General features: G+C 39.9%; 1 protein-coding gene and 1 non-coding gene across 10 annotated transcripts in view; both read left to right on the top strand.

Annotated features, from left to right (window-relative positions):
- Positions 1-749: 749 nt before the first annotated feature.
- trnal-caa (transfer RNA leucine (anticodon CAA)) lies at positions 750-861 on the top strand. The gene is made up of 2 exons: positions 750-787; positions 816-861. It is a non-coding gene; the product is annotated as a tRNA-Leu (tRNA).
- Positions 862-9,209: 8,348 nt separating this feature from the next.
- The window catches only part of abcc9 (ATP-binding cassette, sub-family C (CFTR/MRP), member 9), a 62,880-nt gene continuing 44,247 nt past the window's right edge, over positions 9,210-27,842 (top strand). For 3 of the 9 annotated variants that reach the window (XR_007882479.1, XM_051391722.1, XM_051391725.1), the window contains exons 1-16: positions 9,211-9,227; positions 11,207-11,297; positions 14,740-14,925; positions 18,136-18,277; positions 18,402-18,526; positions 19,344-19,510; positions 19,641-19,742; positions 19,958-20,098; positions 20,208-20,399; positions 23,141-23,305; positions 24,121-24,276; positions 24,373-24,507; positions 24,669-24,831; positions 24,920-24,960; positions 25,469-25,611; positions 25,963-26,071. Coding sequence is in view for 5 of the 9 variants with exons in the window: in XM_051391722.1 (XP_051247682.1) it covers positions 9,225-9,227; positions 11,207-11,297; positions 14,740-14,925; positions 18,136-18,277; positions 18,402-18,526; positions 19,344-19,510; positions 19,641-19,742; positions 19,958-20,098; positions 20,208-20,399; positions 23,141-23,305; positions 24,121-24,276; positions 24,373-24,507; positions 24,669-24,831; positions 24,920-24,960; positions 25,469-25,611; positions 25,963-26,071 (2,061 nt within the window). In the remaining 4 variants the exon portion in view is untranslated. Of the gene's footprint in view, positions 9,228-11,206; positions 11,298-13,366; positions 13,626-14,739; positions 14,926-18,135; positions 18,278-18,401; positions 18,527-19,343; positions 19,511-19,640; positions 19,743-19,957; positions 20,099-20,207; positions 20,400-23,140; positions 23,306-24,120; positions 24,277-24,372; positions 24,508-24,668; positions 24,832-24,919; positions 24,961-25,468; positions 25,612-25,962; positions 26,072-27,842 lie in introns of those variants that run through there. The other 6 variants (XR_007882481.1, XM_051391723.1, XM_051391726.1 and 3 more) reach the window with 4 other exon arrangements.

A 27,842-nucleotide genomic window follows, 5' to 3' on the forward strand; every position in this document is an offset into this window, starting at 1 on the left:
CAATGTTCACACACCCAAAATCCTCGTTTAGTATTCTGCCGGAGGAAGCAGCACATCCCCACAAGTCTGGCCCAAGGTCCTACGCCACTCGTATACAGAAGGCTATTTGTTCATATTTAACAAGCTGGGTGACAGGTATGTACGTTTTCATTGTCCCTCAGCTCCACCTGTCATGGGATGCGTTGAATAATTTACGCTGATAAAGGCCACGCTGAGTCTTTTGATCTGGTGAAGAATTGACTGAAGCATTAAAATTATGGGCAATTCATTTAATAAAACATTTCGGCAGCCGACACGGGGTTGGACCTACATCAGGCAGGCTGACGTTAATGTGGGTGGTTTGAAGCCGCTGACTGCTGATATTTGGAGCTGGAGGTATTTTTAAATGTGCTAATTTTTTGATGCAAGAAAATGACATTCAGTGTAAAATCTGACTAAGGCTGCTGTTGCTCATATTCTTTAAACTTTTACTTCAACATTTCACCCCCTTGTCTCTAAACCTCAAATCAAACCTTTGCTTTCTTATGATCAGGACACTTTTTTATTGACTGTAATGTCAGATAACATAGAGGGGTTATGAAGCAGATAACTTAAAGGAGCAGTGTGTAGGATTTAGTGGCTCATTCTAAGGTAAGGAAAACACAAACATTATTATTTTTAGGTGATTGTACACTAATAAAAACATACCTATAAATATTATATTCAATTTCTTTAATTGGGTTTATGACTGAATACACTTGCTTCCAGTTGTCAGGATGGCCGAGTGGTCTAAGGCGCCAGACTCAAGGCTCAACTCCTTCCTGAGGCAAAGGGACTTCTGGTCTCCCAGTGGAGGCGTGGGTTCAAATCCCACTCCTGACAGATACTTTATCCTCTCATTCAGCTGTGTGACAAACATACAACAGCATAAACTTGGGAATGTTTTGCCCGCTGTGCCTATGCTATGAACCACAAGCTAATGACAAAAGTGCTGTTTTAAATGACGATCAGGGTCACGTAGTTCTTCCATATCATATCTGATGGATATATAAGTTCAAGATACCAAAATATTTCACAGGAAGAGAAAAGAGGCATTATTTGACACATATTTAGCATGTAACAAGATTATTTAAGAATTAAAACCAAGGAGATAGGAATACAAACTTGGAACATGTATTTTTTTTTTACTGTTTCAAAGTGTAATAATGTATATAAGTACATAATGTTTAGAACAGTTTTCTTTTTTAATTGTATTTTACCATTGCTTCTTTAAACTGGATTGCAGTTCACCTGTGAGAAACATTTAAAGGAGCAGTGTGTAGGATTTAGTGGTACCTAGCAGTGAAGTTGCAACTAACTGAACACCACTCGCGTCTGTATCTGATGACCTGGCAATGAGAACGGGCTGTGAAGTGTGCAGGAGGAACTACATTGGCAGCAAAAGTTCCAAGGTAACAAAACCACAACTATTCCTATATTCAGGTGATTATACACTAATGAAAACATACCTATGAATACTATATTCAATTTCTGCCAATAAATCCTCCTAAATTCTACACACAGGACTTTTAATTGGGTTTATTTGATCATAAAAGGCGATGCTTAGGCCCCTCTTCAAAAGCAAGTTTATGACAAAACAAATTCAGTTGATGAATTGTTACGTCAGTATCAGGATACCTCTGACAAACTGCTGTGACACTGATTTGGCTCACCGCTGTGCTGCTCAAGGTGTGTTCATTTCACCTTAACTAGCTGTCATTTAATCATTCACAGTTCACTGTCTTGTGTGCACAAAGCAATTTCTTTTAGATGTTCTTCATGTCTGTTTTCTCTGCAGACAGCAGAAAGAGATGCTGGAGGGATGTCCACGTATGTCCAACGTAGTATACCGGCTCTTTTACAGCAACAGCCCTTTCATAGATAAGTGGAATAACTGAAACTAGATTAAAAAAAAGAGAGCAGAGAGGGTCTATTAATAAAACAGAAACGAGGTAAAAGCTCAGTGAAAGCAATCACAGGCAGCCAGAGAGTGGTTCTTCAGGTCCTGAACGCTGGATTAATGGACACAATGACATCTGCTGGTCTCTGTAACGTCTGGTGTTTGCTGGGTCAGTGGTCTATAAAAAGAGACGGATCAGCAGGTGAGACTCTGTGAGGCAGTGCTGAGAATGTACTATTACGGAGGTCAAAAGTATCCACATATTTTATATTTGTAGGAATTTATTATGACTTTTAACACGATAAATACGTGTAAGGTTCTTTCGGAACATACTTTCCAACTTCTTTACTTAAGTAAAAGTGGAACAAGTAGAAAGAATTTGAGCCTTATAAGACTAACTTTACCACAGATTAAACCTCAAGTCTGTCCATGCACCATTAAATTGTTTATTTTCCTCAGAGACTTTTCTTTTTGTTGTATTTGGAATACAATGCTTGCCTAATTAGAGAGACTCAAGACTAGTAGCCACTGCTATTGAGGAAAAGGCACCATGTAACACAGCAAATCTCCACTACAACAATCAAATGATTATTATTATTATTATTATTTATTTGTTCTTGTTATTTCATTTCAATTTAAACTACACCTTCCAGTACAGTTAAAATGATTTTGTTTGGCACAAAATAACGTCAAACAAATGTGTGCAAAAGAGAGCCGGTTTCAGGCCTTCCTTGGCTGCAAACAACAAAAATGATGTAAAATAATGATATAATACTGTATATAAACTGCATTTGTATTGTTAAGTATGATGTTATTAATGGAAGTATTTCAGAATATTGCTCTTTCTTGTAGTACTTGAACACTCCTTTGAAATCACAAGTGGCCCCAAGCAAGTTTAAGTTTGAGGCCCCTGATTGTGACGCAAATTTTAGTTGACAAAACGTCAAAACATTTGTTTTATTCGGCGTGTAATGGCTGCACATTTTTACAGCCAGAGAATGTCAGAATCCCTTTAGGCCTACTACAATGATAAATGAAAATGTTTTACCACATAATGTATCGCCAAAGCCACAGGGACGCACTGGGAAGGGGCAAAAAGCAGAGCAGCATGCAGATCCAGATCCACAGGTTGCTTAATGATGTGTTTTGTTGTTTACTCTGGAGGACTTGTTGGGAGGATTTGTGCACCATCAGACCTGAACACAAAGCCCAGTGTGAAGATACCATCATCCGCCCCCCTGTATGCTTTGTCACGTTGAATTGCTGCCTTCTTGAGGGGCTTTAAGATGCCTCCGGCAAGAAGGTGCATTTACAAAAAGTTCTTTATTTCTGACGCAACTGGAATTTTAAATATGATGTTATAGTTTTGTCTTTATATCTGTTGGGGCTTGGGTGTTACCTAATCCACTTTTATGAGTTTTATGAGTTTGAGTTGTGCTTATACCTCTGTTTTACTTAGTTTTTATTTCACTTTTATGACTTCTATTCTATTCTTTATTTTATATTTAATTATGTGTATTGCTGTGATCATTTCTGCTTTGTCTGTAAAAGCACTTTTTAAAAGGTTTTATTATTAAAGTTCTGCAAAGGTCTGCGGTGGACAATAAAGTTTGTATTTTATTGTAATCCAGTCAGACTGAGGTTTCTGTTGAGGTCAAATCCACAATGAATATGCACCTACTGCTTTACGTCCATCGCAACACAGCTGGATGACACCAAGCCGAGGGGTGTCACCAGTCAAGGACAAGATCTTGTTTCCAAGATGCAACTCTCCATTTTTTGTCTGGCCTTTGTCGTTCTCTGGCTCTAACTGTGAATAAAAGTTTGGATATGAGTACAAACCTCCCTAATCGCTGCTCCCAGCGCACCTCCGTCCTTGATGAAGGCTGACCTGAACACTGTGTGCCGTTGTGAACGTCCTCTCTGGCTTTTTGCCCAAGGCTTCCGCGAGTTTAGCTGAAAAACGAGAAGCGTGGCTCAGCAGTGTTTCCCACAGAAATAAATAACTGCACATATGATATGACAGTATATATGTGGATGCCGCTTTTCATCTGTGACCTGTCCTTTGAGCTATGTGGGATAAAACACACTGAAGCCATAAATCAAAGGGAAGGTGTTCCGAGGCAGAAAAAGAGTGTTTGTGTCCTGGTTAGTTTTTTAATAAAAGGGCAATATTAAAATTTATTCTAACACCACTTTCTCTGGCCCCTCAAGCAGTACAGCACAATAACAGAATACAAACAGGAAGTTAAATGAGAATTTAATATTACAGCAAACTATATTGTAAAAACCTGTAAAGCAATTTTCTTGTGTTGGAGTAAAATGGCAATTAATAATAAGTTCTTGTGACATCCTTGTGTGCTAAAATACTACTAGTGTGTAGTATTTAAAGCCGCATCGTGCAAGTTAAAAATAACTTTATAGCTAGTGTTCCTAATGGCATTTGCAAGAATCCACCGAGTTTGAACAAAAACAACCAATCAGAGCCAAAAAAAAACGGTTGATTATTGAGTCTCTTGGCTCTGATTGGTTGTTTTTGTTCAAACTCGGTGGATTCTTGCTAAAAACAGAAGCACTTAGAACCCCCTTTACACCAATGCAAACCTATGGTGCTATTTCTGGGCTGGTGCTAGTGCTGGTTCAACTTGAGAACTTGGTTTCAAGTTAACATCTATGTGCTAAAAAGCTAATAAGTACTTAGCTGGCTGCCCAGAAGGTGCCCCTATTCCCTGTTGTAAGCTGTTCTTGGTTCTGAACCAGCAAAGTGTTGGTGCCTCCGGTTCTTCTTTGGCTGTCCAAATGCAAAGAACTGGTTTTTGGATTAAGCACCGGGAAAAGGAGGAGCCAGAGGAAGCGGATTTTTTCACAGATTATCTGTCTCATGTTCTACTTTCGGGATATAGTGAAAGTTTCAGCAAATATGACGGAAAGTTGTTTTTATAAAAGTTACCTACTGCAGCTTTAATGGAGCATTCTTGTATCAGTAAGGTCACTTCACACTAATGATCTATGGCAATATAAGACAAATCTTAGCCAATTAATGTGTTGGTTTAACACTTTTCTTTAACAATTGCTTTTGTTGTGAATTATCTGATAATTTTACTTGAAAATTATTATAATAAAAATGGTGACAATGATGGTTTTTAAGTGGTTACAAGCCAAAGTGCAGATCCAGAGGGCTCCTATTTCATGTTACTCTCAAATCAAACCTCATCCCATGTTTCCTGCTATGTTGACTTATTATTTCTTCAAGTCTCAAGAGAGTTGGGTTCAATTACATAGAATAAAGGTTAAAAATTAGCTAATAAGAGACTTTTGAACTTAGAATATAGAAGAACAGCTGCTGCATACGGTCTCCAAAAATCTATCCTCCACTTTTCCATTCGCTGTATTCGAATAATCGTCCTCATGTTGACGATCATTTGAGAATTACACTTACAAATTTCCACCTGTCGTCACACAGGCTGCGTAAGGAAGATGGAGTTGTACCCCGCCGGAGATAGAGGATTGTCTTCAGCATGAAATATTATTTTCATTTAATGTTTTTTATGTTTTTTGTGAGGTTCGCATTTCTTGCATTAAATCCTCAACATCTGCTGTCCTGGGAGGAAGCTCTGTGGTGCACCTAAAAGTTGATTTTATATTTAAATAAATAGAAACTTCACAGCTGTGCTCTGCTCTGCTGCGTCTCTACTTAACTATACTGAGCCAAGGACGCCCTCTAGTGGTCAAAGCTCTTCTTCCATCAACAGGTCAGACTCATCCAGCTGCTAACAAGGTTTCTTTTGTTTTGTTTGCTTTTGTAATTGTTCAGATTATGTTTGTTCGTCTATGTTATCCATCTTATCTCAGAGACAGATCATTTATTGATTGACTTTAGTCATTTTAGAACCAGTGCAGATATCTAGGGCCAGCTGTCCAGTGTTTTTATATTTGTTATATTTATTCTTATTAGTGGTTCTGTACTCTCACTTGTAACCTTTCTGTTTCATTCTTCTTTTTACACCTGAATTTCCCTCCTGAGATTAATAAAAGTTTATCTTACAGTCTCTTGTCTTATAAAAAACAACAACAAAGACCTTAATCTTTATGTCACTTACGCTCATTTACGTCTCACCATGATGTCTTATATTCTGTGAGTTCATTAAAAGGTGGTAAGCTCTACTCCAAAGATGAGTAGGTGGGCTGTTTGTGGGTTTACCTTCACTACACTCCTGATATTTATGACAGTTTGAATTGATCTCAGTGGACCGTAAACCCCGGCAGCATTGTAGCTGTCAAACGCTTTGTTTTCTTCTCTCCTCCTCTCTCATCAAGCGCTGCCTCTGTCACATCTGTTTGTGTTAACGATTAAAAATGGAACTAATTTCCTTTAATCCGCAGGAATCACGTCGGGACTCAGATTGGCGTCCCTTTCATTACGGACTTTAACGGCTGGCTGCTTGTCGAATAACAGGCTTCATCGAGCAGAACAATCCAATAAAAAAAAAAGTTTTGAATGTGTAATAAACCTTTCCTGCCTCCTGCTATCTCTGCTGTCTCTCCGATAACCTTCAAGTGTCAAAGAAAATAATGCTCTGTCACATCCCGGTTGCTGGAGCATACGAGGAAAACTGCAAAGGGATGATGACTGAATTTTACTCAGTATCTTCGGAGTTTATTAACATTTCAGGTGTGAGTTTGATTTATTGCTTTGTTGCTGCAGGTCAGCGAGTCCCCAGGAGGTGGCAATACATACTGATAGCTAGTGTGTGTGTGTATATGGGTCCTTTTTTACCATCCTTGTGAGGACCAGTGTGTCTGAAACTTCTGATTTTTGTCCACATGAGTACCCTTACTTATTATTGAGTACCACGACCTCTGTTGAGCGTGGGTGCAGTAACTTATTACTAGTAATAATAACACTTTCTACAGTAACTAGTGGTGTAACTAATTGCTAATACATTTTAGTAACCACATTACAGCTATCCCCCCAAAAAACAACCTTACTTTTGTTGGCACCACCGTACGGGTTTGAAATCCAACAATCCAATCAAAACCTTGGATTTATTTTGTAATAATAGTGGAGGAAACTAGATTTTAGGCTTATTTTCAGTGACTGTAAATATTCCATTACTTTGATTTTAACAAACAAAACTGGATTTTTTTATTCGTTGTAAGTCTATATTTTGGGAAGAAAGGACACAATTACCAATTTTGTGGGTAGTAGCGGAAAAGTAGCTTGTAGTGTAACTAATTACTGTTACCAGGGAGTACTAAGTAGTAAATTAAACTTTTTTTTAACTAGCTGATGTCACAGGAGGTATGGACGTCTGTTTTTCCAATCTATTTAACAAAAGTTGTGAAATAATTGCCTGTAAATACCTACTTTGATGCTTTGATGCATAACGCTCCAGCAAGTTTTTGGTAAAGGGGTTATTGGACTTCTGTATTTCTAAAAGTGTAACTGCGATCCTGTGTAAACACACAGCTTAGCTCAATGCTAAGAAAACAGCACAGACAATGTCCTCAATAAAAAGGATTATGTGGAAGGTTATTATTATTCCTATATTCAGGTGATTATACACAAATAAAAAAACATATCTGTGAATATTATATTCCATTTCTGCCACTAGAGCCTAGGTTTAACCTTAATGCTAAGCTAAGGGTTTGTGTTGGTTAGGCATGGAGTTGGGAATGTCAAGTGCCAGAGAAAGCATTACGATACTAAGCTTGTTTAAGTTCAAACATGTACTGGTATACTGGAGAAGAGGACCGGTCCCCACTTCCTGTTCTGGGGCAGCATGACGGTCAAACGCTTCCCTCAGGACAGAGCTTTCTCACGCTGCGGAGTGTAACACCAAACACACACACACACACACACACACACACATGCACATACAAACATCACATGGATGCAGAACACTTAAAACACTGTAAAAAAAAAAAAAAAAAAACACATTTATTATAAGTCTGTTTCAAAAGTTGAAACAGACTTATAATAAATGTGTGGGTTTTTATCAGACGTGTTGATGTATCAGTTGGGTTGTAACATACATTTAAAGGAGCAGTGTGTTAGTGGCATCTAGTGGAGGGATGGCAGATTGCAACCAACTTAAACTCTTTGACCACTGACAGTATATATAATGGACAGAGCTTCCGGGTCTGTGAAGTGTCTTAAACCTGCATTCTTTCTAATGGCCAGCAGGGGGCAGCTACCATTCAGTCTTATGGAGAAATGAGTCGATTTCTCAGTTGATTTATGAGCTCAGTAAACAGTTTCCTGATGAGTTTCTGGTCTCAGTCTCTAGTTTCAGTCTTCTTCCATACAGCATGATGTTCATTTAGTAAATGATGGTCCCATTTAGAGTAAAACAGACCATAAAGCAGGGTATGCTTTAGGGCGGGGCTACCTTGTGATTGACAGCTCATTCTCAGTGAGTCCGTCCAGCTCAACGCACCAAACTCAGATCAAACTGTCAAACAGTGCTGATCAGATATGGATCCAGATTCTGTTACTTTCTCACCTAAAATCGTTTCAGAAACATATTTTAGCGTACTGTGTGTGACCAGATGAGCCGCTATTGTTTCCTGCTATGGAAGAGTCGAAAGTGAGCAGCCAATGAGAGCAGCTCATCGCAGTACGTCGCCTCCGCTGGACCTTTAAAGCAGTCAGAACAATCAGAAAATGCAGCTGAAAGTTGGACAAAATAGCCAATTGAATCATCAATCAGGCTCATTCCTGTCAACTTTCTTCCAGGACTCTTTCTTTTATTGATAAAAAATAATTTTAATCTTCATTTCCCCTCCGTCGCCCTTCCACTGCGGGTCTTTCCTGTGACGACGTGTTACTTCCTTCTCCGCCGGCGACATAAAGGTGAAAGGTGAAAGTTGAACAGCTGTCTGGTTTGTTTTCTCTACTGTATGCGAGCGTGTGTTCGTGTGTATGTAAAAAAAAAAGAGGAAGACAGGGTGAAGGGGAGTTTTTTGTCAGACCCTGGGGGAGATTAAGGGCAACGGGGCTATGGCACATGGTCAAGTTCTTCCCTCTACAGTTTCTTGGGAAACACTGGTGGATGGGAATCTCCTCACACTGTCCCTAGTTGTTTTCTCTTGATCTCTCTGATTATAAATCCTCCCACACACCCTCTCTTCCGCTTTTAAACACACACATGAGTTCACCCTCCCTCTGCTTCAGCTGCTGCCCCCCAGGCTGTGGCCTTTCAGCTGGGAGGCGGCAGCAAGTGGAGTCCCAGGCTCCACATCCAAGATCCATAACCTCTAATCAGCATCACTGGAGTTTAAAAAGGAAAAAACGCTGCCCCCTATGGTAAGTAAACATGATTAAGTGCCCTCCAGGGTGCCTTTGCAGTGGACAGAATGTGGTATAGTGCCCTCTGGGGCAGTGGTTCCCAACCTGGGGGTCAGGACTCCCACTAGGGGTCTCCAAAGCTTCACAGCGGGGTCACAAGGCCTTCGTGGTTTAAGGGATGTAAGAAAACTTATAAAAAAATACCTGCTATAGGCCAATATTTCAGCATTTTAAACACTGAATTTGTCAGAAATTAAGCCTATTAAGTGTGAATAATTGTCAAAGAAATAAAAAAACATAAAGCAGACAAAATTTTATTAAAATGTCCCTAAAATTATCATAAAAACACAAAATGTTGTACAGTGTCCTCTAGGTTAGCGGTTCTAAGTGACATATTTTATGGAAATTTCACATTATATTCAAAACTGTACAATGAATCCAAATAGGGAATGTTGATTTGGATGAATTTTGAGCAGATTATTTCCTCTTTAGAGAACTTTTTATACAATTCTCTGTCTGTAATATAATTTTTTTTTATCATTTTAAACAATCATACAGACTTAATAGAGTTTTCTTGTCCCTTAAACTTGGCCATTGTTATATTAGACTTACTTTTCTTCACAGAAGTGAACCAAATGCTGAGATACAGGCCTACTGTGTGTAGATTTTTCCGTTTTCTAGCCTGCTTTAAAATCAAGAAGGCATCGCGACCCCCTGTGAAGCTTTGGTGACCACTAGTTGGAGCCCCGACCCCCAGGTTTGGGAACCACAGCTCCAGGGTGTCCTTCTAGTGGACAATGCAGAATAAAGTGTCGTCTATAGGGTGCTAAATCTAACCCCGACTAAGCTCAACTGTATCATAACTTTCTGCGCTCTGGTGCTCATTTTATTGTTTGATTCTGGCGCCCCCTGTGGACAAAAGCGGTAGTGTTTCTATTGTCTCGTTTCATTGAATTCAAGGGGAATCTGATCAAATCTGACCTGGTGGCAGACATTATGAATAACTGTATAGAAATCTTCTCGCTGACTGATACATCTGTATTAAAAACTCATTGCTGTATATTTAAGTAAAAGTAGAAAAAACACTGTGTAAACAAGTAAAACTCCTTCTAAAATCTTAATTTATGTCAAAATACATTAGTATTAGCATCAAAATATACTTAAAGAGTACTCAGTATGCAAAATAATTTCAAAATAATATACAAAATAAGTGGCTTCATCTGTAATAATAACTAAAATCTGCAAAGTAACTAAATGTAGTGGAGTAAAAAGCACAATATTAAGCAATATTAGTTCTTCCACCTCTTCCACACACCTTCAGAAGTTGTCACTGATGGGTTTGAATGAACAGCGCCCTCTTCCTGCCCTGTGCTGTAGAGGAATCAATCACTTTTCAAAATAAAATGCAGCGCAGGTGGACAGACAGTCTTAATAGATGCTTCTGTGTTATTTGAGGGTAAAAACACTCATGTTTCTAAACTAATTATCCTAAAAACTGAGGAGATATCTTCATTTATACCACCTATAGCTCGTATATAATGATATTTTGTTACCTGGGCAGGTGTATTTATTGATCAACAGACTACTTTTTCCCCCTCCATGCTATGTTTTATTCTAATGAACCCACCCTGTAAAACTAGTTTACTGAAGCCCCCTCATCCTCTGCAGAACCCCCACTGAGCTTTACTGCCAGCGAAGGTGCACTTATGGTTGTGTTATTAAATGAAAACTCTCCTTTTACAATAACTGCGAGCTTAAAAATAGTATCTCTGCAAACAGACAGCCGACCCAGCTCCATGGTGCTCATTCGGCTTTAATTTGACCTACATTTGCCCATGTCGTTGTGGTGCATTATGAGAAATTTCAGCAGAGAAAGCCAGCCACCATATCTGGGACTGTGTGTGTGTGTGTGTGTGTATGTGTGTGTCGTGCATAGCACCGTATCACGGCCGTAAATGTAATGCATAGGCATTTCCTGTTCCCCCCTGTGCCTTCAGTATAAACCGCAATATCAGAAGACGCCGCGCTCGGGGATTAAGATCCGGGAAAAGGGGGACGCTGTGATCCCAGTGAGAGTCTTCAAACCGGGTAAGGCTTTTCCCATTTCTATCCTTCTGTCATACACAGCCAGGCGTCAGCATCCTCAGCCTGGTGTAAGAACGACGTCTTCAGTTCAGAGAGACACTTCGGCGTTCTCTTAATTTGAAAGCCATATATTGTGTACCAGACTTCATTAAACAATCGTACAGTTTAAGGTTTTCCTGCTTACCGGAGAAATGTTGTAAGTTAAAAATATGTTTAAATGTGATGTCTGAATCTCATGAAGGCAATTCTTAATTTCGGCAACCATATAATCCACCATTCATATGTATTTCAGCTAAATATGAGCTTGATTCCCGCTGGGCTAGGCTACCGCACACAGTACTATTAGGATTCTTTTGGTGGAAGGAGGCTAAGGGAGTTTCAAGCGGGACAGTTCAAAAAGTTACAGATTTTATAAAGATAAAACTTCCTACCTTCGTTTTAGTCACGCCGAATAAAAGAGGGAATCCGGCTTATTTAGAAAAACATAATAAGTCACTTTTATATCTATATTGATATTTGTTTATATGCGTAAACATCTTTAATTGTTAGATTTCTTAAAGGACTTTGGGTTATGTCACATGGGGGGGTCACATTCTAGGTTATGCTGCACGATGTGTGATTGTGCGGATTGGTTTCTTTATGCTTCATCGATATTTTGTGAAAATCAGGAATTGCATCCAGTATTCTTACATAACTAACCGACAGCGGGGGGGTTTGTGTCCGCTCCAGTGCGCTCTGGTGACCGGATCCAAGGTCTTCTCTCCCTCCCCGACGCAGAGCCAAAAACCAACGTGTGAATCCTGCATCCTCTCAGATTCAGTGAGGTTTTAGATTGTGGATGATTTCACTGCAAGCTCCAGTGCATGCATCCAGTCGTACTCAGATTATAGATTATTTATAGTCAAAATTTAATTTATTATGTTGAAATTTGGGGCTTTTTTCAAATATATATTTTGTATGTTTTGTGACCCAGAGGTTTGGATTTTGTACTTTAATTAGCTAATTCTTATGGATTTTCATACTAAAATAGAAAAAAAGGATTTATTTCTGTTCATGCAAATAAAAAATATATATATATATATATATATATATGTGACCTGCAAATGATTAAGATTAAGTTATTAGGTCACAAGGGGGCCTTGTGCCAAACACTGTAACCAGATGAGGTGATGTTACTTCACTGTGTGTAACTGACATGTCTGTTGGCTGTTGAAGAAGCCCATAATAAACCCCCTTCCCACCACTAAACTGCTTCAAGTTTGGAAATCTGATAGCTGGGGGAAGTTGGATCAAGTTCTCTAAAGTTAAATAGGCATTTACCGGAACTTACGACGTGCTTACCTTCAAAATAAAATAAAAAATATCTCTAGAAAACGTGTCTTTGGGGACATTTGTGAACAAGGAAGGAATAAAAAGAGTAAAATCCAATCCAGAAAATGTACTGTAGCATTGTTTGGTAAAAGTACTCCTTATAAATGACAACATTATGCAATATCTACCAAATAAAGACAACTGAAGGACATTAAATAATGCTTGAACTAACTCAAATCGATTAATTACACTTACACACAAGTTCTAGTTTATCGATTTAAATAAACCTTTTACTACAACATTTTTCTGATGAGTTGTGTTGACATAAATAAAGTGGAAAAACTAGTTGGAACAAGTTCATTTGTATTAGCAGCTTATGCAACTTAAAAAACGTGTGTTTATATAACCAATTATTATGTAAATGATCATTAAAAATACCTTTTAATTGTTGAGTAAATGCTTATTCCCCTAAACCGAACTCAATGTAATACATTAGCTGAATATAATTTTATAAAATGATTGCATACTGCCAAAACTTTTTTAGTGTAATTAACCTTTAATACTTAAATATTATCCTTGCATTGTTCATAAAATGTACTTTAAATAAATGTGTATGTTAACAAACTCACAACTAAATTTAACTGCAGCTCATTTTTTTTGCATATTTATGATTCCAAACTGTGAGTAAAATAAAATAAGTTGCATTTAAGTTAATTTTTGGATTCCTTTACTTTGAAGGACGCCACCGGAAGCGTTGAGCCTCACTCGGTGTAGCTTGACGCTGTCGGCAGAGCCAGGCTGCAGTATGCGGAGCAGCTGATGCTCTTGCGGGGCTAAAAATAATCAACTTTTTTTCTGTCCAACTCTCAAACTGTATTTTGTTTCTTTTCCTCTTCTTTTTCTCCTTTTTCTGTTTTTCCTTTCTTTTAAAACAAACAAACAAACAAACAAACAAACACCAAACGTCACCAGGCGTCCGGAATGAAACGGAGTCAATAAGGATTATTACTTTTCTCCGAGGTAAGAGACTCTGGGGTTTGTATGTGGTCTTCCTCATTGAGCTTACAGTTGGCCTAACTTTAATGTAACTGCTGTGGAAATTATAAAGGACAAAAAAATGGGGGGAAAAACCAGTAGAAATAAATGTAGAAATACAGAAATAGACTTTTTCTTTACCAAAATGTGTTTATTTTTGTATTTAATTAATTATTTCTACGTTTATTTATTCATATTTGTGCCATTTTTGTCCTTCATAGTGACTTAGCTTCCTGATCCTGAGCTGTATCTGCTGTTATTATGTCATTGTAGTCTAACACAGGTGTTGTTTTTTGTTAGATTTAGTCTGTATAAGGTGTCAGTTATCCAGATTAAAGCTCATTTGGGACCACATTTCTTTTCCTGTTCCTATAATGTAGTTACAGTTTTATTATGTTAGTGAGCCCAGTGAATTACAGTTAAAGTAACATTCATAAAAGCAAAAAATAATGAGTTTAAATCTCCAAAAACAACAGCTAAGTTTTAATATTTAAATAATAAACCACCTCCCATATCTCCCCAGTTTGTCCCGATTCCTCCTCAAGGTGCTTCTCTTGTCCCAAACAAAGATGGCCACCATTACACTACCTTCCACCGGCCATCTTTGTTTTGGTTTTGTAGTTAAAAGTGATAAAATTCAACGTCACTGTACTGTACTGTCATACGCTCCCTGCACACACACACACACACACACACACACACACACACACACACAACACACACACTGCTCTCTGTAATAGTTAAAACAGGGACAACCCGAGTCTCCCGAAACTTAAGTCAGCTTTTAATGACTCTCCCAACACGTTGCCTCTTCCAGCACTTACATTCATTTAACACCAACGCCTCATAAGCCAGAGGGCACGTTGGCACTGCCCCTCGCTCAAATAGCTCTCATGCCTGTCGCTGGCACTGCGTTTGTGTTGCTGTGTGAGTGAGTGTGTGCACTTGAACGTGTGACATGCCACCAAAATGTCTCCAGAGTTCAGCCGGTGACACAGACGTCACACACAACCCGCCCCACGCTGACTGAATCAGGCGTCTTTGATTTGTGCCGTGAGAACTGACCTGAAGCTCTTTTTGGTTTTTTTTTTTCCCACAGACCGACTCGCGGCTCGTGTGGAGCGGCCGGGCGGTGGCATGGCCCTGTCGTTTTGCGGCAACGACAACGGTATCAATGCCTACACCGTGAAGGAGGGCGTGCTGAACAATGGCTGCTTCGTGGACGCCCTCAACCTGGTTCCCCACGTCTTCCTGCTCTTCATCACCTTCCCCATCCTCTTTATCGGTAGGTGGAACGCACGTATACATCTGGTTGTTTCCCTGTGGGACCTGAATGCAGCATTTGTGCAAATCAAACTTTTAACCCCCCGAAATAGCAGCTGCTTGTGAGGTCAAACCCCCTTTTTTAACAGGACGATGGACATTTAGTCCGAAGTCTCTCTCTGTGTGTCTGAAGCTCTGTGCTGGAGCTATCCTGAAGGCCAAGATGAAAAAAAAATAAACATTTTCCAGAGTAAATATTTAGTGCTGGATGAATTTTGGACCAAAAATATCCAGATTAAGTACACAAAAGAGTTTCTGTGCTTCTGCAGAAGAAAAGTGGTACAGTCTGTGTTATGTGTATTGTGACAGATGTTTAAGTGTTTCCTGCTTAAGCCTCTTAAAGCTTCACCTTTTCTGCTGGAAAGTCTCAGAAACTGCTGCAGCTGTGGGGACAGAACTAATCCTGTGAGGATTACTGGAGCAGACAGGTTCTTTTAGATCACGTTGTGATACGCAGTATTGGGTTTAATATGTGTGATTATGAGGGCAACGCCTTTAGAAGTGAATGTGGTGGTTTACGGCTGTATGTGTGTCACCTGTCCAGGGTTTACCAGCCGCTTCCACTCGCCCCATGTGACCCCAAACGGGATAAGAGGTTTAGTAAATGTAGGAATATATGGATGTACAGTCAGAGTTCATACACATCCTGGATAAACATGGTTTTCCAGTCATGGATGCACATGGAAATGACCAAATATCCTGGAAATAATCCATATCGTCCTGGAAAATTTGAGTTGATTTTAATATTTTAGGCCTTCACTCAGATCTATGCCTCCAATCGCCAACGTCACCCCTTTATGTCAGCATCAGATGCTGTATTTGGTCCCCGTCTGGCCTTGCTGTTTACTGGGAGCTCTCAGTCCCAGCAGAGTCCGTTAATAGGACAGCTGCTTGACCGGGTGGGGATGTAACACACATTCAGTGCTATTGAGGGTCCGATTCTTGTTTGGGTGCGAGAGGTTCCTGGGTTCAAATCCCGGACGAGCCCCCAATTTTGTCACTGTTATAACTAATTTATTTTAACATAACAGCATAAACGCAACCAGAAAGGGAACTAAAGATAAGATGAGGATGTATAGTGAAAGGTGAATGTTGGATGTCAGAACACAACGAAACCAAACACAAGAGATGAAAGCAAGAGAGGCGGGGCTTTTATAGCCGGAAACATTGGGCCCAGGTGCCTCTGGCTACGCCGATTCGGTCTTACCTGAACTTTAAAACGAAACGAAAAACGAAATGCTATCAAACGCCAGCTACTTGAATCTTCTTGACATGGATGTGATCGGTGAATTAACAAGAAGCTCTCGCTGAGCTGTGTTACAGTAAGCTGTTACTCCAGCGTCATCTGGGGCTGGGCAGAGCAGATGTGATATTAACTTTCTCTCTGTCTCTCTCTCTCTCTCTCTCTCTTTCTCTCTCATTGACACACACACAAACACACACACACACACACTTTCTTGTCACCAGTGTGAACATTAAGCAGCTTTGAAGGGTAGTAAAGATGGGATTAGAACCACAGTTCAGTGATCCACTGGGGGCAGGAAATAGTAAAGCAAACAGGCAATAACAGTGAATCTAAACAAAAAATATTAGGAGTTATTTCTTTATTTTAGTTCCTGCTCGCCCGTTTACTCTTCTACGTCTGTCTCTTTCCCTGTTGAACAATGAACCTCATATATTCAGAAGACAAAATATGGAGGAAGAGGAAAGAAGAGTAAAAGAAAGGGAGGAGGATGGAAGCAAGAAGGGAAGGAACAACGGAAGAACAAATGATTGAAGAAACTTACAGAACAAACAAAGTATTTATTGTTGGTTTAGTGTGGTATTGCTGTGCAGACAATAACTTCTGTGTTTGTGTGTGTGTGTGTGTGTGTGTGTGTGTGTGTGTGTGTGTGTGTGTGTGTGTGTGTGTGTGTGACAGTAGTTTATGGGAATAGTTCTGACCAGAAGCCCTCGGCGGGTTCCCTGAGGACTCACTAATTGGTGCTTCCTGGTTCTAGTTTTTTATGGTCTGCGTCCCCTGAGCCTCCAAAATTGCTGCAGTCCATTTAGTTAAGAGCAGAAACAAACCTAATAAGAAACACTGTCAGCACAAATAAAAACCTAGAGGCACTTGAGCACCCGTAGTAACACCCCTTTCTACCAATGAAGTGACATTAAGGTGGCACATATACTTTCAGTTAGTGCATTAGAATTTCCTGAAGCCTCGAGACTTAGAGATTAATCGATTTGGTGGATGAATTGGCAACTATTTAGATGATGGATGAATCGTTTAAGTTGATTTTAAAGCAAAAATGGCAAATATTTGACGGCTCTAACTAGGTGTGTGTTGGTGATACGATGCATATCACGATACAGGGGTTACTGTTCGATATATTTATATTATATATATCACAATGCAACCCGAAAAGTCAACAGCTGTAACATCCAACATCACAGCCCAACACTGCTATCTAGCTGGTTTAACCACAAAATACAATCAATACCACGCTGAACGAGAATCAATACAATATCTCAACATAAAATACTGCAATACGATACTGTTCGATGCAGTAAACTGAATTATCTTCTATCTCTAAGAAAACAAGACATTTAAAGACGTCACCTTGAGCTGTAACAGTGTGATGGACATTTTTCCCTTTTTTCTGATTGATTAATCAAAGAAATCGGACAGGTGTTTTGTAACTGCCAATCATGCAAATGTCAAGCCTATTCATTGGATTAATAACTTTAATGTACTAGAAGTGTGCAACTATGGAACTGTATGATAGGAAGATATCGGATCAGGACTCGATATTGGCAGAAGCCCTAATCAACAACTGAATCAAGTTTTCCGGTGTATTCAAAGGCTGGTAAACAGTAAACAGGTTGATATTTTCAATTCTGATCATTTGAGAAACACAGAAAATGCTGATTTTTTTTTCAAAGCATTGAGTGAAGTCTTTATGAATTTAGCCCAAATGGGATTTTAACATACTTACATGAATTTAAACCAGTGTAAAATACATAACAATCATTGTACCTGTGTGTCTTTTGGTTGGTTTTCCTTTCCTTCCCGTTTTCCGTACAGGTTGTGTTTTTCCAAAATGTTCAGATTTTTTCACATCATCTTTCACTCTGTCTGTCTGTCTGTCTGTCTGTCCTCCTCTCTCTGTATCTGTCTGTCTGTCAGGCTGGGGCAGCCAGAGCTCCAAGGTCCAGATCCATCACAACACGTGGCTTCACTTCCCCGGCCACAACCTGAGATGGATCCTCACCTTCTCGCTGCTGTTCGTCCACGTGTGCGAGTTCGCAGAGGGCATCGTCTCCAACAAGTGAGACCTCAGGCTTCTTTTGTTTTCTACTGTCTTCAGAAAAAGTTTTACTATATATTGGTTCGGTCTCCAGTTAGTTAATTAATTCACCATATTAATTATATTTGTTGTTTGCCTCTCGCTGTAGGATGATGGAAACCAACCACCTCCATCTCTTCATGCCGGCCTTCATGGGTTTCGTAGCAGCCACAACATCAGTGGTTTACTATCACAACATCGAGACGTCCAACTTCCCCAAACTGCTGCTCGGTAAGACTGAGGAGACACCGGGCTGCTTAAACCTCATTATCTTCCTTTGCTCTAACTGTTCTCTGGCTCAGTACACTATTCAGTCAGCAGATTTTAGAATTAGTACACAATTGTGTGTCTTGGTTTGGTGAGCCGAAGACAAACTCTATTTTATACTTTTCCCGGCCTTTAAAAGAGTACTCCACCAATTTAGATGAACCAATCAGAGCCAAGAAAGATAGTTGATGGTTGAGTCTCGTTCCCAGGGCATCATATACAGACACTTTGGGACTCTTTGGCAAACCTGTGCATAGTTTTCTCATATGAACTCCAGTAGTGTGTGATTTATGACTCACAAACTAAACGATAGAGCAAAATATAACACAACAGGCGTTTCTCCATCAGCCATGACTCAGTTTTCAGAGCAGCCCCCAGTGTGAAGGGCACATGGTGGTGCAGCGCCTTTGCTTGTGAATTCATCAGCGATGTCACAGTCAGGTTCAGTTCCTGTCTCTTGGCAGTGCTCAGTGTAAGAACAAAAACATTTGTGCTGCAGTGAAATGGTTTAAGGCCTTATCGATGGATAGAAGATGAGCACACAGTGAAAATGTCATCAAATTTGATAAAAAGTTATTTTTTATAAAAGTTACCTACTGCAGCTTTAAGGGGAATCGATTTTGCATCATTGAAATGGAGGAAAACCAGTATTTTATGTATTTTAACATTCAAATGAGGTCACTTTATAGATATTTTCTATTCAGCACCATCACAAAGTAAAGATGCAGTAATGTCTCAGGCTGTAATATCACATTAAATCCCTTTTTTAACCTCCACACAGTCCTGTTCATCTACTGGGTGCTGGCGTTCATCACAAAGTCCATCAAGCTGTGGAAGTTTGCAGAGTACCATGTTGGACCACAGCACCTGAGGTTCTGCATCACAGCGCTGTTAGTGTTGCTGTACGGACTGCTAATGGCCGTAGAGATCAATGTCATCAGAGTCAGGGTGAGTAATCACGTTTCATCCAACATCAGTAATTCAATCTAATGCAGGACGTAAGAGAAACAATCCCTTTTTCTAATCAGTGTATTTGACTATGCTCATTAACTCTCTTATCCCTTTTCTCTCCCTGTAGAAATATGTGTTCTTTGCCAACCCACAAAAGGTGAAACCACCAGAGGATTTACAGGATTTGGGAGTTCGCTTTCTGCAGCCGTTTGTCAACCTGCTGTCCAAGGTAGACACAAAAACACTACAGTTTTTTAAAATGTTCTATCTAGATAGACTGAAAAACCAGTTAAAAGTTCAAATATTTAAACCACAAGTAACGTTAGAAAGTGTCTCAGTTCAAGCTTCACATCATCCGTCAGCCAGACTTAATGTTTAGGTCTCACAGTCAGTATCAAATGTTACTAGAGCACTACTTAAACTCAGGAAGTGGTTCATTCCTAGGCAACATATTGGTGGATGAATCCTCTCATCATGGGAGCCCATAAGAGGCCCATAGAGCTGAAGAAGATTGGCAAGCTGCCCATCGCCATGAGAGCCCTCACCAACTACCTACGGCTCAAAGACGCCTACGAGGACCAGAGGGTGAGCAGATGGAGGGCGATATGCCAGCTTTATGCCTTTACTGTTAACTTTCCCCCTGTTGGCTGTAGCAGTAGTAATTTCACCCTCTATCAACCCTCTCTCCACACAGACGGCCGAGGATCCGGATCGGGCCCCATCGATCTGGCGCTCCATGTATCGAGCGTTCGGTCGGCCCATCCTGCTCAGCAGCACCTTCCGCTACCTGGCCGACCTGCTGGGCTTCGCCGGGCCGCTCTGCATCTCTGGCATCGTGAAGTACCTGAAGACTGATGATGAAGTTGCAACACCAGACAAGATCAAGGTGGGTTTATTAAAAAGTTTAAACTCTTCAGACAGGTATTAGGTTTGATCCCTGGTTTTCAAATCTAGAGTGAAAACACAAAATATGTCACAATATGGCCCATTTTCTGTGAACTCAATGAATGAATGAGACCTTTTTCTTATTACTTATCGAGTTATATACCCAAGAAAAAAATGCTACCTACTCACTACTACTTACTTTTATTGAGCACCTTTGTGCAACATTTCAATTAATAATTAATAAGGCTTTACTTTGGTGGGCCTCAGCAACCCCTTCAGAGTGCATATTTTTCTCAAATGTGGGATTTATGACCCACAAACTAAACGATAGAGCAAAATATGACATGACAGACATTTCTCCATCAGCCCTGACTCAGACATTACGACAAATCCAAGGCAGGAAGTGGTTATTGACATACATTAAATATAGCTGCTACATATGGCTACAGTATAGTAGTAGTATGGAAGTCTCCTGACCCTGACAGCTGCGAGATATAAAATTACTGCTCTGACTTGAAAACTGGTACAGAAATCGATTCAGTGTCATATGAGAGTCACAGACCGCGACTGAGACGACTGAGTGTGAAAAGCTGAACGTCATTCATTCCCCTTTAGAGAAATCACTTTGGAAATTTAAACCCATTTTTCGGGGCACGGCTGAAGTCTGCTTAGTGTTTACGTAGGATAATTTTATTAACCGTTAAGTGCAAATTGGTGCGACGTCTTCCACACAAACCGCGTTCCCTGCCTGTCACTGATGTTGGGTGGTCCAGCCAACCGATGAATGACTCACTCCCAGTGTGTCACCGAGGCGTTGGTCGCAGTCATCGTGTCGCCACCAGTATGTGTGTGTGTGTAAGTGTGTGAACGACGCTGTATCTGTATCTTATGTCTGTAATGTCAGAGTGCGCCGGTGCTGAAAGGTAGAGCTTTGATTCTCTACTGTCGTATGTCGGGCTCGGACAGAATAAGATTTATGGTTTTTAATATATGTTTGATATTTTATAAATGATGCATGTGACTGTAATTAAGGAATGGGTTATTTATTTGTTTAAATAATCGTATGTACTATATTATATGGGCAATGTAGTTTTATTTAGTTTGTAATAAACTATTAAAATTGCTTATGTTAAACGGAAATTTGGGTTCTAACTTTAACCTTAACCCTAAAACCCAGTCTGAACCTTCAAACAGCACCAAAGACGTAAGGACTTATTGAAATATTCTCACCCTCCAAAATCTCCTCACTTTCTAAAACTGTCCTCACGGTGTGAAAGTCCAAAATACAAACTCAAAAACACTAAAAATACAAGAACTCACTTGCAGAATGTTAACAGTTCAATTAGAAAACCATAAATCAACGCACACTTTCTGGTTCCCAGATGTTCTGAATTCATAGTAACTGCAATAGTAATGTTATAGTCAAATGTTAATGTTACTTACATATTTTTATTGGGTTTTTTTTTGTTGCGTTTTTGTCTTTTTGCAGGGACGATTAAAAGTAATTATATCAGAGTTAGCTAGCAGCTGTTTTACATCTGTTGTCCCTACAGTACATACTGACCAACAGTATAATTGGTATAGTATATGTAAATGTAGCACAAAGTGATTGTATTTTTGAACATGTAGTAGATAAAGTGTAAAACAATGAATTAGAGCTCCAACTAAAGTCGATTAATCGTTTAATCTGTAAAATGTCAAATCAAATTTGACTAATGTCATAAAATGGGCAGCACTTGTTCTCAGAGATAATGTATTCAGCTGTCCAAACCCCAAAAATATTCAATTCATAATCATGCAGCCTGAAAAAAGCATTTCTAAATAACTTTAAGTTAGTATAATAGTTTTGTTGATGGATAAACAGCTAACCTACTAATCACTTCAACACTGTTTAATATATCTGCACAAATATCCAGATACATCAGGATAAGCACCAGTCGATATCAGCTGTATTACTCTACAATAACACCCAACAAAGATATCTATCAGACAGAGAGAAACCAGACGCTATTGAAGACGGTCCATTTGGCGGAGGAGAGGAGTGCTGGCAGAGCCGATCACAGACATCGACTCCTCTTAAATCTGTGCCAGTTTCTTCCAAAGGTCATAATACACACAGAGCTGTGAGGAGAGGCAGAACAGATGCTTCTTGTAATGACTGTATATCTTCATTCAGTCCATTTGGCTGCACGCTGTTACAGTCGATGTTGAATGTGAGCTGTTGTCGGGTCCGTGCCTGCCTGGTTAAGTGGGTACGACGGGCAGCAGAGATAGAGAGCAGAGCAGGGCTGCATTTCTGAGTGACGTGGAAAATTTCCTCACTCACCTCACACTCCCTGCTTCAGTTTAATACAGAGGGAAGGTCTGCTGAGTATCAGACTGAGCTTTTTGCTACTGCAGTGTGTGTGTGTGTGTGTGTGTGTGTGTGTGTGTGTGTGTGTGTGTGTGTGTGTGTGTGTGTGTGTGTGTGTGTGTGTGTGTGTGTGTGTGTGATATTCACACGTATAGAAAGTAAAAAAGTTTGGAATCACCTGTTATATTTTCTTCTTTCCTTCAATAATGGATATTTTAACACAGATAAAAACAGTGTTCAGACACCAAATGTATGATTTACACTGGAAATAGTTTTGGGCCCAAAAGCAGAATAATTAAATTATTAAAACTAAGAGTTTTACAGTGTGGAAGCTTTTGAGAAGAACTTCATGTTGAAGTTGTATCTCAAGCGTGTGTCCTTCGTTGTAGGAGACCTATTTCGGTGTGTACTTCATGTCTTCGACTGAGCTGCTGCAGAACACTTCAGTCCTGGCTGTGCTTCTCTTCCTGGCTCTAATCCTGCAGAGGACCTTCCTGCAGGCCTCGTACTACGTCACCATAGAAACAGGCATCAACCTGCGGGGAGCCCTTCTGGTGAGTGAAACATCACGGAAATTTAAGTTTGGACGCTTTGTTTCCACACCGAGGTGTCGCTTTGTAAAGGCTCGCGTGAGTCATCTCCCTTATGCTTCAGAGTCCAACGTTTGGTTTCGCTGATAGATTTATTTCACCCTCATGCAAACATTATCCACCTGAGCTGACAGCAGATCATTTAAAACGCTGCGTGTTTACAGCTACACTGAGGTTTTAACTTACAAACCATCCAAACTGACTTTTGAAGACGCACAGAGCAACTCGAGAGATCTCCTGACGCTGAAGTAAATAACCAGTGAAATGTTATCAAAACATGCAGAGCATATTTCTGCATAATTCAGCTGTGTCAGTCATAAATTTATTTAAATGAATCACTCAGTCGGGGCAGAAAAGCCTCTGGTATTTAAACCATGGGACTCGTCACTCAAACACAGGATGCTACTCTTGCTACTACTACTGGATGTAATAATAGAAACCACTGCATTAAAGGTAGGGTAAGTGATTCTACGTGATGTGATTCTAATCAAATACAAGTTCTTTTCTCAAATTCAGCGAATATCTCCTTACAGTACGCTAGCTTTCCACTCTGTATGTTCACTTTGGTTCAATTTGATGAGCCAAAAAGTTAACTTCAGACCCTGGTTACAGTTCTTACTGTGTCGTTGTTCGCTCTGTATCAGGGTGTTTGTTAAAGTGTTTGATTCCTCCAGAGGCGCATTCAGACAGACAGCAGTGCCCTTTCATTAATTCAAACAGGACTGCAGTGTTTGTGCTCAGTGTTAGAGCTAATCTTACGTCTCTGTCTCATTAACTAGGCGATGATTTACAACAAAATCCTGCGTCTGTCCACCTCCAACATGTCTATGGGGGAGATGACGCTGGGGCAGATCAACAACCTGGTGGCTATAGAGACCAATCAGCTGATGTGGTTCCTCTTCCTCTGCCCCAACCTGTGGGCCATGCCTGTACAGGTAAGGGCTGAACGGGAACCTCCACACATTTCTGGACATATTGAATCTTGTGTAGCGAGTTGCAGTGAAGACTTCTTGTGTTTTGTTTCTTTGCAGATTGTAATGGGAGTGATCCTGCTCTACTACTTGCTGGGCTGGAGTGCCCTGGTTGGAGCATCTGTCATAGTCCTGCTGGCACCAGTCCAGTACCTCATAGCTACAAAGCTGGCGGACACACAAAAAAGCTCACTAGTAAGCAGGATACTTGTGTAACCATATTCCATGCAGACTTTTAACTGATTGTCACTAAGTAAATCCATTATTTTACAGCGGTTGGTAACAATTTAGTCTCGTAGTGTTTGTTGACTATGGGATAGATTAACACACATTTTATCCTCTGTTGTCTGTTTCAGGAACACTCTACCGATCGACTGAAAAAGACCTCAGAGATCTTAAAGGGCATCAAGCTGCTGAAGCTGTATGCCTGGGAGAACATCTTCTGCGACAGCGTGGAGGACACCAGAGGAAAGGAGCTCACCAGCCTCAAGACCTTCGCTTTCTACACATCTATGTCCAGTAAGATGAAAACAACAGAGTTTGAATGATTGCATTGATTGTAGTTCATATAACTGTTTTCTACTTAACGTTTTCTCTCTCCGTGCAGTTTTCATGAATGCCGCTATTCCTATTGCTGCTGTTCTTGCGGTAAGACTTAATTACTTCTTCAACCATTATATGAACTGTCAATATCAACACTGCCCTACAAAGCCTAACTGCAGTAAATAAAACCAAGATAAATGTTTTTTTAATGTCCAGCCAAATTGTGTTTTTAGGTAGAACTGCAGTTATGTTCTTATTAAATATGTATTCTCTCTCTCTCTTAACTTATTCACCCAAAACTGAGATTCTATAGTCTGTCTTTGTGTCACCATGAACTGATTTATTTTGCACAGTAATACCTTGTCCTGTCTAGCTTGCTAGTTAGCGCTGTAATATCCGAACTATTGTTACGATCTACGACAATCAGTTTAGCTAATAATACACAGATGAATTCAGTAAGAGTTCCCAGTGGATAACATGTTTTAATTCCTTACATTGCCCTGAAATTGTCTAGAATACAGGATTTACAGACTCTGAAGCCGCAGTAACTGCAGAATAACTGGTTTTTAAATGGTAACTTAAATGGTAACATTTTAAAAATCTTGTCTCGTAGACGTTCGTGATGCATCACTTCCTCAATAAAAGCGGTCCCAGTCCTTCTGAGGCCTTCGCAGCTCTAGCATTGTTCCACATCCTGGTCACCCCTCTCTTCCTGCTCTCCACCGTTGTCAGATTTGCCGTCAAGGCTCTGGTCAGGTGAGTGTCTGTGATAGTGTACAACTGTTTGACTGTTACTGGCTGAGAAAAAGAGGGGGATGTGACTAAACAAGGAAGACAAACTGGAGATGCTGTGTCACAAACTGGATGTGGTTCCAGTGGTAAATCTAATTAAAGGAACACGGAGGAAATCTGACAGCAGTGAAGAGAAACTCTAAACTCCTGAGAGATTACTGGTATTGGTTATCGTCACAATCACACTTATTCCTGGATTGAATGTGTGTGTGTGTGTGTGTGTGTGTGTGTGTGTGTGTGTGTGTGTGTGTGTGTGTGTGTGTGTGTGTGTGTGTGTGTGTGTGTGTGTGTGTGTGTGTGTGTGTGTGTGTTCAGTGTCCAGAAGCTTGGTGAGTTTCTTCAGAGTGACGAAATTGAAGACGACAGCTGGAGAAATGGAGACATGACGGTTTCCTTCGAAGCTGGAAAAAAACACCCGGGAATGGTGAGTGTTGATCAATCAACAAAAACTGAACTCAGTTTATATTTGATTGTCTTTATCTTACAGTCTGGACTGTATTTTTGTTGGTTTAGCCACAACTTTCAGTATTGATATCTGCAGATACAGCAACAAAGCCGGACACAGCAGTCAACAAAGGGTCAGACGGCTCCTCTTTTGTATTCAGCGAGACATTAGACCAGGTAGCAGGTCAAAGCTATATGAATCTTCTGCTATAATGTATGGGAGATCTCCAAGTTTCTCCTAAAAATGACTTAATGTTGACATCAGACACTTTAAACTTGGGACTTTTTCAAAGCATCATTGCTTTTCTTGAAGAACTCCAACTCCCAGAATTAATAAACTGCAATTTATTAATAAAATGCAACCATAATTGATAAAAAAAAACCCAAAAAAACAATGAAAATAACACCCAGGTAGTCAAAAAGGGACATTATCCTTTAATGTCTTATATATATATATATATATATATATATATAATTAAGACCACTTGTTTGAACTGGTGTCTGTTGTGTTCATTGGGGACATTTTCTCTGCAATCAGGAAGTCAGATTTATTTTGAAACATCATCTCCTGAAGTCAATGGTTGCTGCAAGTTTTCTTCTTTTTACTCTCCTCAGTTTAGATCTGAGGCAGAGATCACACAGGCGTCACATCAAATGACTGCTGGTTAAAACTGTAAAAAAAAAAAATAAATCCAAACATTTATCCTGTATTTAAAACAGATGGCGTTATCAAAGCAAACTAAAGGTGCCAAGAAATCGCTTTAATGTGCTGAGTTAAACAGCTCGAGCTTCCTCGTGGATAGGGTTTGGATCAATGTGGCGAGCACACATTCCTTCCATGTTACTTCAGGTAACTCGTGTCCTTTCCATTTTGGTGACAGGTTGCTCTAACAGGGTGCTGAGGGACGTTGTATAACGTCAGCCCTCAGTCCTTCTGGGACAAGATCTTAATGAGCAATGAGCAGACCCTCCAAGGAATATTCACATATTTAGACAGTGAGGATGAGTAATGACACACGGTTATTGTGACTAGCAGCAGGTCGTCGAGTTCGTGCAAATGAATTTTGAGAAATGAGAAAAAGGAAACCCAGTCAGCATTATTTAGAAATAGGTTTATCTATATTAAAGTAATTTAAAAAGACGTCGAGGGAGACAGTTGGTTTACTATAAAAAAAGTTGAAAAGCTGTGCATAAGTCAAGAAACATCCAGTTCCTCCAGTGCTCATCAAAGAGGCCAATTCTGAATTTAAAGAACTCAAACTGATCCCTCCTGAAGGCCTACAGTACTGTATGACTGTACTGACTCTGCCAATGCAGACATTTGTCGAATCATAGTGTTCAAATGTCTCAAAATTTCACTTGAATTTCAAAAACAATGTGCCATTTTGGTTTCAGGATGGGCTGTGATTGATCATGTAAACGTTGCTGAGCAGAGTGGCAGTAGTTAGTTAAGACGTCTATCCATATGTTATTTCTGCCAGCTGCAGCTTGTCCTTAGCTTGTGAGCATCATACGGTTTAATATCGAGTGATATTCACATCAAGTGTTGCTTTACTCGTATTATATGTCATATTAATTCCTCAGGACTAATTGATATGTTTTGTTGAGTGTGTGTGGAGGGGGGTTTAACCGACCATCACCACCCAGTGAACTGCAGCACAGACTTTAATCTTGTGTCTGTCTGAGGTTTCAGTCACATGGTGACTATTATGTTGCAGTGGGATTAACACTGTTTGTGTCTAAAATGGTCA

Source organism: Dicentrarchus labrax, unplaced genomic scaffold, assembly GCF_905237075.1.
Source record: "Dicentrarchus labrax unplaced genomic scaffold, dlabrax2021, whole genome shotgun sequence".
NCBI classification, from domain to species: Eukaryota; Metazoa; Chordata; class Actinopteri; family Moronidae; genus Dicentrarchus; species Dicentrarchus labrax.